This window comes from Watersipora subatra, chromosome 9 (genome assembly GCF_963576615.1).
Source record: "Watersipora subatra chromosome 9, tzWatSuba1.1, whole genome shotgun sequence".
Taxonomy (NCBI): domain Eukaryota; kingdom Metazoa; phylum Bryozoa; class Gymnolaemata; order Cheilostomatida; family Watersiporidae; genus Watersipora; species Watersipora subatra.
The window spans coordinates 7,349,117-7,360,218 of NC_088716.1; the positions used below are offsets into that span (position 1 = coordinate 7,349,117).

Sequence of the window (11,102 nt, forward strand, 5' to 3'; positions counted from 1 at the left end):
TAGCCTCAGAGTATCACATGAAATATTCTGGAAGTTTGCACCACTGCCTGAGAATTTCCATCCGCCAAAGTGAAACCGCCATCACGCTAAGTCAAAAACATTACATCGAACAAGTTCTACGCCAATATAGAATGAAAAATGCTAACTTGGTGTCTACATTGATGACTACCGATGTAAAGTTCATGAAACACAATGGTTGAAAGCTAGCAAATGCAGGTAGTGTACCAATTGATGGTAGGTAGTATTTTGCATGCGGCATCTGCCGCTCGTCCTTATATATCTCATGCGGGGGAGTGTTATCTAGGTACAACTCAACACCAACCGAAACGCACATGACAGCTGTAAAACAGGTACTCCGATATCTCAAAGGCAGTACAGATATCTGTCTTCACATTGAAAAATATAACATTGGGGAGCTGTTTGGGTATACATATGATAGTTGGGCGGACACTTGTGATAACCGACACTCAACCTTCGGAATCGTATTCATGCACAGCCTTACACCTGTTATCTGGTTCAGTGAATCGCCGACTGTTGTTACTGTATCTGCCGCGGAAGCAGAATATGTAGCGCTGTATGATGCTACAAGAGAGGCCACATGGCTTTGTCAGCTATACAACACTGTCACCAACTGCCCTACTCCAGCAATTAATGTTTATGTTGACAACCAGTCAACTACCACAATAGCAAACTCAGGTTCAAACACGAAACAAACTAAGCCCATTGACATAAAGTATCACTTCTGTAGAGCAGCTAACACAAACAGTTACATAGTAACTTCTTATTGCCTGACTGAGCAAAACATAGCGGACATTTTCACAAAACCGCTCACTCATTCCAATTTGAAAAGCTCCATAAACTACTCGTTCGTTGACAATAATAATTTACTCGTTGATTACGAGTATCAATTATTTTCCTCTGGTATTTGTAAAAACTAGGTAAGAGTATCGTTTATGTAGTTTTTATAGGAATCATATTATGTACACAGCTTTAAGTTGTTTCCTCATGTTAATCAATAGAGGGGCAACTCCCTATAAAACTCTTGTTTTTTGTCTGTGCAAACCTCTTTTACTTTACTGTTCTCTGTTGTCTCTGTAATTAATGGTTTGAACAAATACAACATTATGAGAGCCCAATCTTAATTAACTAGAAATTTTCTACATATAATGCAATTGGTTGGAAAAAGGTCTTAAGTATGAAAAACTACTTATGTATACATGTCACATTCTAACAGTACAAATCTTCTTAATGCAAACTGCTAAATGAGGGGATAACTTGCTCAGTGCCATCTGAAACAGCAAATTAATTATAGGCCATTATTTATTTGTGTTGATGAAATTGTTATTAATCTCTCTCGCTATCATACATTATGACAACTGTAAGTATGTGCAAAATTTTGTTTAAAATGCTTGCTAGTTTATCAATTAAAAAGTTCCAATTATAAAAAACAGGTAAAGAAATCCATGTGAACAAATTATAACAGTTAAAATTTAGATGTTTCAAGTAACTGCTTCATAGCTTTTACTCAGCAGGATATTAGCAATTTGTAGAGGATGCACATTTCTTGCCAATATTTTTAAGAGCCAACTTATAGAACTACTAAACTGTTTATTCATAGCTGATTAATTTAGTAAGGTTCTTTTAAAAAGATCAAACGTGCTTTATCATATTATTTATTGTTACCAACTTTAACTTACTGTTGTTCATAAGAATATTTGGTTTTTCTCACTTCATTTTTGTCCAGGTAAATGATCTTTATCATAAAATAGTCTTTATTTAAGGGCTGCAACACATTATTTATCACATAGTTATGAAGCTTCATACTTACCTCTTATCTCTACCTCTGCAAGAGCCAGACCCTCCACATGAGTGTTTAATATAGCAACATTCTGTCCTTCTATTGGTGGGTTAAAATTGAGAGTAGCCACTTCCGGATAATAAGGATCCTGGTAAGAGACTCTTGTCCAGTCTCCTGATGTTAGTGCAGGGTCTGATGGTTGAGCCTTGTTAGAAGTCAGAATACTCACCTTTCTCAACCTCGCGCCTGTAACACACAACTTTAAATATTGAGAGTGAATCACAGAAAGTAAATTGAGAGGCAGAACCTTTAAGGTAAACTAGTTTCATGTACAGCTGAGTTACCTAGGTAGAGCAACAACAAATTATTTTAATTGATTATAAAAGGTTTGCTGTTCGCTATTACTACCATTGAAACAGTAACAAATTATGCTGTTATCTAAATTTCGCAAAAAGAACTTAGGAAACATTGTGCTATCTTGTCATTAATAACGCACAAGTAGTTTGGTACCATTTTAGCACTTCAAATGAGTCTGTGGTATGAGTGTCCAAATAATGAAAATAAGCCAACTATTTTACGATAAAAAACCATTTGTCTTTATAAAAAAAGCTGTGAAAGCAGCAAACAACTGGACGTGCAAATATAAATTTATTTTAGAGCATCAGTTCTGGCAACTTGTCACACATTTCAATCTTGTCACTCACTCCTGAAGTCTTTGGCGTTAATGCGTGATGCCAAAAAATATAACTAGTCATCTTAGATAAAAAAATTAAAATTAAGACCAAAATTCGTGTTTAGCAACTAAATTGAGGAAAAGTAGTTCGAGAATAAAAGCATTTGCGTATAATGGTGGAATACTATATAACAAGATTTGTTGACAATGATAGAAAAAAGTGTATCTGCAGTCAATATTTTCATACATAGTATTTTTGTTTGAAATTAATAGCACTTTATGAAACAGTAAAATTTGAATTTGACATTTCGTAATTTAATCACTGCGGACTGATAAACCTACTAAATAAATTAAACTTCCGGAAATGATTAGGATAAAAGAGCTTTTCCTGTACATATACATAGCAACCTGTAGATATTGACTGACCAGCAAATTATACGCATGACAAAATTACGCACTAAAGTACGGCTAATGAATTGTGTCTCAAAAATTAAAACATTTTTTTGAAAGTTAATTTTTATCTAGCAAAAATAGATCACTGAATAAAATAATGTAAGACTGTTAAAGCATTGTATATCAGCAGTATTTTCAACATATTGTAGCAACAATTTTATTTTTTGTCAAAAAAGATAATAAATCTAAATAGTATCAATCATTTTGCTGTCAATTCTGAGCAGAGCAGCGTAAAAACAGGAAACACAAATATAGAGTGCATACAGAAAAAAAACCTGAACGCAAAAAGTGCTCACAAGAAGGAAACACAGACAAATTTTAATATATTTATTTTTTTGTGTCAGAGTTAGACACTTACAGCCACATTTTACCGTATAAAATGATACAAAATATTTCATTTAACGAAGGTAGCCAACTTATGATTAGAAAAACTTTTTTGAGCAATAATTTCGAAATTTGATGTAGTTTTTAACAGAGGTAAACCTTTTTTTAAACCTATAACTTGCTCTTCAAAATGTGATAAGTGTAAGAAGCAAGCTCAGCATTTTAATAATATTATACATTTAATTAAATTACCTGATTTATTGTTTGATTCTAGGCCAAGTTTAATTATTTTAAAATAGGGTCACGGAAGGTTTACAAAATGTTTAATTATCGCATTCACCTATCTTTAAACTGAGTTTCTCTTACAGCGGCTAAAATATGTCTGATCCAAAAAATCCAGGAATGGAGTTGTATACATTGGCATATTTGCACTTTAGTAAACCCCATTGCAGTGTTTGTTGTAAAAAAATTTCTCACATTTTTTCAAACACTCTCAGGTTGCTACAAACACACATTCTGTCAAGGTCGGTCTGGTTTTTTGGCAATTTTATAAAAAATCAATTGTCATGTCTAATCAATTGGAGCAGCGTATTTGCCTTAATTTTTGTGTGAAATTAGGGTAAACAAATGGTTCAAGTGTTAAGTATTGTTTTTGGAAATGGTGTTTTGAAAAAACACAAGTTTTTATATGGCAAAAACAGTTCCATGAAGTTGGAGACAGCACTGAAGATGGTGCAAGGTCTGGAAGACAAGCCTTGCCAAAAACTTGCTTGTCAATCAACAATGTAAGGTCACTAGTCATTGCAGATTTTAGTTTGCCAACCATTAGAGAGATATCTCTAGCGACCGGAGTTGGTTTTAGAAATGTTCAAACTATTTTAACTAATTACTTGAACATAAGAACAGTCCTAGAAAGGTTTTTGCCTGGCTTTCTAACTGATGACCAAAGGGAGCTCAAACTGCACGCTAGCACCAGTTTTAAGGAAGCTTTAAAGAATGGTCAAAACTTCTTTTGAAAGTAATAACTGAGGATGAGTCTTAGGTGTATGATTACAACCCTAATTCCTAAAAGTTATTTAAAATTTTACAATAATTTAAAAAATAAGCAGTAGAAGTTTCCAGGCTCTATAATAAAGAAAGGCAAATATGTTTCGGTCAGATGTAAAGACAATTCTGATTCCGATTTTTGGTATTCATGGAGTGGTACGCCATTAGTGCTTACCACAAAGTACTCCCATTATTCAGTATCTTTATATTGACATTACGAGATGTCTTAGTTAAATAGCTAGGCGCAAAAGACCTAAACTGTAGTGCACAGGTTTATAGGTGCACAATGACAACGCACTCGCCAATACTGGATTTTCTGTGAAACAGTATTGCAGTAAAACTAAAGGAATGCTTTACTGCATACTCTATGTTCACCAGTTTTTTTTTCCTTCTGACTTTTAGCTGTTTTCTAAGTTACGACTTTCTTTGGAAAGAACAAAATTTAGTAGTATAGAATTGATTCAAAATGCAACATACAATAGAGCTAAACAGCATCAATGTTGATAGCTCTCAGCACTGCATGGCATAATGCAAAAGATGTGGAACAAGTGTATCGGTATCCCGGGAATTAATTTGAAGGGGACTTAGTTGATAGGTAAATTGAAGCAACAAGATTGAGCTATAGTTCCATTCCTTAAAGTAATGAATCAGACCTCAAATGTATGTCATTTTTAGAAAAGCAATATAACTTTTGTAATTAACAACCCAACCACATTATTAACAGTTATAATGATTTGAACCCCTACATTACCTAAATGAAAATAGTTTCAAACTATTCTATTGGGTTTTCAAACTCCTCTAACATTAAATATTATCTACACAAAAATATTTCAAAGTACTTTGCTATTTTCTAGAAAAAACATAACATCATCCGTCTCTCACAATCTATATAGTTTCTCAACCAAAACCTATTTTATTGTGGTTGGATCTGCAACCTGAATATATTTAGAAAACATGTTTAGTACCCTCAAAGGTGGTTTTATTTTTTCCTTGCCCAACTGAAAACTAAAATCTAAAAACTATTGCAAGCTTTTATTTTTAAAGACAGCATAGCATTACTAATATGAAACAAAATGCATATGCGGAACCATCATTTTTCCTTCCAAAAATGTTTAACGCAACCAACACAGTAAAACCTATTTTAATCATAATATAAAGTGCTAAAGAATAGCATTTATTTTAGCTAACTACACATTACAATGTTGAAATAGAACCAAATAAACCACCCAAAAGATTTTTTAGAGAAAACACTTATTATCAATTGATAACGCTTGATGGTGAAATTATCAAATTAATTTTTATTATAATAGGAGCCGTGTCTATCCACATGTTTGTTTGGAGAAACACTGAATATGTTAGGAAAAGATATCATCTCCTGAAGAAATCAAACTCAGATATTTCATCTTGCTGCAACTATGGTAAAAGCAAGGAAAATACAAGCCTATAATATTACTAAAGAATAATTGCACATATAGTTATTACAGCTGACATCCACTCATTGCGTACTGGACTACCAGTGCACTAGTATTAGTGGTTGCTGCATGTAAAATTTGATCAGCATGTTAAGCAGGACAGCAAAAATAAGAGAAAGTAATTTTTACATGCTTAATAGTAGCTTACAAATTTTTGGTGGCATTACTCTATTGTGAAACTGCAAACTGGTAAATATTGATGTTGTTACAACTGTGTTACCAGTTTTTACCAACACCATGTAGGTATGGCTTTTTGCTATAATAAGAGCCATGTATGTCCATCCGTTCATTTGTGGAGCGCTAATATCATTATGAAAAAGCGTACTGCTAGGATATGGAACTCGGGCACTCGTACTCCTGAACTCCATATCACTGTGTCAAGCACCGACCGACTTCTTACATCTTACAATTATTTTGCAATTTTTTATTACACATGAGAGTCATATCTCTCAGGAGTCATCGATTCATGATACGTGAAATATTTCAAGACGCTCGAGTTTGCATGATTGCTCATCTATATAATTGGAGAATATTTTACCAGAAATGTTAAAAACGGCTTAAATATTCACTTGCAGTTGTGCCCTTACAAGAAGTGCTGGCAGATACAGATAAATTTAACTTTTAAGCAAATTTTTTTTTCACATAAGAAAACTTAGTTGTCGTTGTCTTAGGAAAAACAAGTTTGTGATTTTTAAGTAACTGTTTGACAGAGCCAAAAGAATTAAAATATTAAAAGAGGCAAAAAATTATTTGAATTACAGCAGTTTTTGTTCACTGAATATTTTTAAGCTACCTCTCTGAAAACTAAAATATTGTCTTTGATCATTTGACAAACAAAATCATATTCACATGGGTTATTGAGAGAACGAGTAATAAAAACATTCTAAAAGAATTTCTTGCAAAAACTTGTTCACTTCTATTTACCTTATTTTTTACTAAAAAAGAGCTAATAAATATTTAATAGAATTACCATATGGTTCAGGTTTGTTATACAGTGTTATGCTGCCAATGCTGTACTTAGCACCCAAGTCCACTGTCCACCAGTTGACTGATTTATTAGCTGCTGTATGGGAGAAGTCTGAAGTGTCACCATTAACTGCATTGCTGGCTGGGTAAACCTCGTTAGGTTTATATTCACCACTCTGCCTGGCTGGTTTATTCAGGGCTAGATTTACTTCTCCTGAAATACCAGTAAATAAAATTGAAATAAAGAAAGTCAGTTTGTGTAGCGGTTAAAATTTATGGAAGAATATCTGGTCTCTGTAACCCATGTTTACTTATGAAATGATGCTGCACCCTCTGTCAATCAAGAGTTAATTTATTTCAGTCAAGCCTGGTTTCCAAATGACAGCGCAAGGCGCGCAACAAGGCACACGACGTCGTGCGTAGACCAGCTGTGAGATGGAAACATCAACGCATGACGATCGCGTGACGTGCGTACGCTGATCGCAAGGATCCAACAGAATGGATCATTGCGATGGGTTCGCACAATGATGTATCCCACAATACACCGCTAGACCTTTTGAACCTATCCCACAATTCAAACGGAGGGCTCTTCTTCCGAAGAAATTGGTCTCCTGTACGATAGAGTAAGCCTGGTTTTCATATGACAGTGAAATTTCGCAACGGAAGGCGGTTTTTTCAAAAAATATCTGTCTCTCCTACGAAAAAGTAAAGAAATTATCCACCCTGTCCAAAGCAAGCATGGCGCCTACGTGCGATATGAAAACACTGCATCGCAGCCTAAGAAATGCATTGCGCGCAATCACTGCGCTGTCATATGGAAACCTGGCTTAAAAGCAACAGCTAATTTCTATACTAGCAGTAAGCTGTGACTGCAAGCAACGTAACATCTAACCAAAAGATAATTAGTGGAACGTGTTCAATATGAAGCTAATAGTTAACTGCCTACACATTTCAATAAACTATAAAAAAGTATTCAATTTGCTCCTGAGTTTGAATATTATTGTAAATATAATACCGTTGCAGCATTTTAGCATGGCAAGTGAATAATATATATTTGTTCAAAGCATAAATTTATTTCAAACTTGCACACCCATGTTACCCTAAAACATTTAATTATATGTAAGACTAACTCGCACCATCTTCCAACAAACATGCAACAAATACACTGTAAATAGGAGTCATCAGATGTAGCAAACTTACCTTCTGCAGGAGGAATATGTACAGACAGCAGTAAAGTGAGCTCTAACAAAAACAACATATCAGAGCAATTCATTCCAACTTTTAACTCATAGCAGGATTTAGCTAAGACTGAGGTAGTGAACTAACTTCCTCCTTAACTAAATACAACTTACATAACATGCTCAGGCATCGAAAGCTCAATTTTCTTAGACAAACAAAACACCTTTATTTTTTGTTCATGACTATTAATGTAGAGCTCATTCATACCTGTCGGAGCGTGTCAATGGTAATCATCCAATGAACCTAAACAAAGAAACTAAGTTGGAATATTTAACAAAGCAGTAATATTGTTTAGCTATTGCATCCTTAGCACACGTACCAACAATTGTATATAAAAACTATGACTATTTGTTTCCAAACTATCATGGTACTAGCTAACAAATCAGTGGAATATCAACATGCTAAGCAATTGCTTACTGAGTTATTATAAACAACTGCTAAATTGTTAGTTATGAACAAGTGAAAAATCAAGTAATTTTTAAAGTTGCTAAAGAACCGCCCGAACCTTATGACCAAATACATCTTCTAACAATCTCTTTACAAATATCTCTTCAACGCTTTTCTGGATAGTAGAAGCTTTTCTTAAATATTTATAACTGTTTAATAAACATATTCTTTGTCTGCTGAATTTTAAAACTATTGTAAATTATGTTTAATGTTTTTTTAAGAAAGTGTTATGTTAAAACTTGCCACTGAGTGATTTGCGACACTGCTACAGAAGTTAATACAGTAAACCAGTAGTACAGTTGCCAGCACTGTTTATAACACATGCCATCTAGAACAGAAAACATATGAAACACCATTTAAAATTAAAAGTAGTGATTTTAGCTTGAGAAACAATCAACTGCAATGCTGGTACATCATTCGCATAAACAAAAATTAAGAAACTCAACTAATAGAATCAAAAGCTGGAAGTTTTGTAAGATATCGACCATGCCAAATGACATCATTACATCAGTGCAGGAACTTGGTGGATGTTTTGTGATATATTATAATTGAATAAACTGTTTTCTTTGTATTGGTACATTTGGACACGTAATTTCATTTGTATAAATAATAAATATTGTAAAAATCTGATGTAAAATTACTAATATTCTATATAGTTCCTATTTAATGTTTCTTCACAAAGATTTATATTTTTTCATTACATGCCAAGTTAAGTTTGTTGCCCAACAGGAAATAGCTCCAACTCCAATATTTTGGTGGAGCTTATTTGCTTTTGATAAATACTGATGCATTTTGCAGGTGTCTGTAACAAAGAGGAGGGTAGCATAGTTTTATATAATCTTAATCTAGTTCTATAATTAAATAGATCTTTTTAATTAGCAATTAGATTATATAGACTCTATAAGGATGCATGATTTTCTTGTAACTCAGCAGACAAGGGTTACTCAAACAAGGGTAGCAGTTCATACAAGCGTGAGACGTTGCTGATCTTCAGCTCAACTACTGCCTCGAAATAAAGCACAGAAAGATAATGAACATGTAGATAGAAAATATTAGAGTAAGTTGAAAAAATTACAAGTGGTATGTAAGACAATGGTATAGGCCTTGTAAACTCCTTGCTAAAAGACACTTTCCCAGATTGAATGTCACAGCAACATTGAAAGCTCGCTGCCATTGATGTTCCTATTAAGGAGGAAGTGAGAGCTTGAGAGTAGCAAAGCAGTGCAGACTAGCTCACCCACTTAACACTGAACTGCAAGCGGTGAAAGAAAACAAAGCAATGAAAAGAAACTATGACAGCTCGTGCATACTTAGCGATATCGAATATCCTGGAGCAAATAATCGGTGGTAATGTATACAGTACATGACTGACATTTCAACATGAAGAAATATATTGCAAGGAACAACTGAATAAATAATTATGATGCGATACATTTGAAAGTGATGGTGTATTTCGGTTAATCACAAACATGTTTCACCAAAACTCTGTCACCAAAATAAAATCAACAGAAAGGGCAAATAGAGCAGCAAACCACAGCGAGTAATGTGAAGGCAAAATATAATGCAAAATATGTGTTGATTATTGCACCTTTGCTCATTTTCTGTTACGAGTAACCAAGTACCAGCTCTAGGGTAAAGAACATGCTATTGCTAGACAGCGCATCCAGGCTGCCATAAATTAGTAGTATGGTATGTGTATCTTCATTTTTTCTTCATTTTAATTTCCTATAGTCAATATGTAAACTTCAGGAGATATTGTGGTTGTTACAAGCATCACAGAAAAGCTCAATGAGCTGTCATCTAGTTTAATCAGCTATTATTTCAATAATCATTGTACTTGTCATTACACTTTTTGATATTCTCTATTCCTAGCTTACTAAGTGCTTGTTTGACAAGCTGAGGGTCGAGCGGAATAGAAATTTCCTGTTTTACTAACTATGTCACTGGTGAGACATATTTTCCTCTGGTAAATATGTTGGAGCACTTATCAACGAGTTAAGTGACCACTTTGTGCTTTATGGCTGTATAGCGGTTGATCACCATCTGACCAATTAGAGTTCACACTTGTGGTAGAGTTTGTGACTAATTGGTAAGTAACTGTTTGACTTGGAGGAGTTTGCAAGTCTGATTGTTAGTATGGACATTGCTGAAAATCATGTACTTTTAATGCTAGAGAAGAATCTAATGTTAGCATCTTGAAAATGTGAACTGTTGCTAAGAAGTTATTTATGGATCTCAATATATGGTAGTACATTTCAGGAATTTCTATGAATATGGAAACACTTCTTAGTGCAAAGCCATATTCACCATTGCAGTATTAACAACTTTTTTTCTGCAACTAAACCGGTGTTTCGTGTCAGGTGAAATACATACAAGTTCTGTTACCCGTATTTTGGAGAAGACTGTTTTGCCTTGCGTGTCGCTACAGGTGAAGAAGATGTAATTTTTAAAAAACGTCTCTACATAACAGAACTTGGCATTGATTTTTGGCAGCCAACGCCACTTTTAGAATAGCATATTTTGCAGGGTTAGCGAGCTGGACAAAAGTTTCAATTGGTACAGAAAAACCGTTACGTCGGAGCATGATCATTTCTTAGAGTAAGGAGGCTACTGCCATCAGCCATGGTAGCTGTTACTTTCTCTGTGTATTAAAGTTCTTGATCGTAATCAGGAGTTTCGTTGT

General features: G+C 34.2%; 1 protein-coding gene across 1 annotated transcript; it reads right to left on the minus strand.

Moving 5' to 3' along the window:
* Positions 1-1,012: 1,012 nt before the first annotated feature.
* Positions 1,013-8,006, minus strand: LOC137404744 (fucolectin-4-like). Its single transcript, XM_068090977.1, has 4 exons — positions 7,934-8,006; positions 6,738-6,947; positions 1,829-2,044; positions 1,013-1,092 (listed from the first exon to the last, which is right to left on the minus strand). Exons 1-4 carry the CDS (start codon positions 8,004-8,006, stop codon positions 1,013-1,015), a joined length of 579 nt encoding a protein of 192 aa, XP_067947078.1.
* Positions 8,007-11,102: the final 3,096 nt, after the last annotated feature.

Bases quoted from the DNA above. Each gene is read 5' to 3' on its own strand.
- LOC137404744 (XM_068090977.1), bottom strand. From the start codon at position 8,006: ATGAATTGCTCTGATATGTTGTTTTTGTTAGAGCTCACTTTACTGCTG. The intron at 6,948-7,933 runs GTAAGTTTGCTA...CTGGTATTTCAG, and splicing joins ACATATTCCTCCTGCAGAAG to GAGAAGTAAATCTAGCCCTG. The intron at 1,093-1,828 runs GTAAGTATGAAG...CATTAATTACAG, and splicing joins TGCAGAGGTAGAGATAAGAG to AGACAACAGAGAACAGTAAA.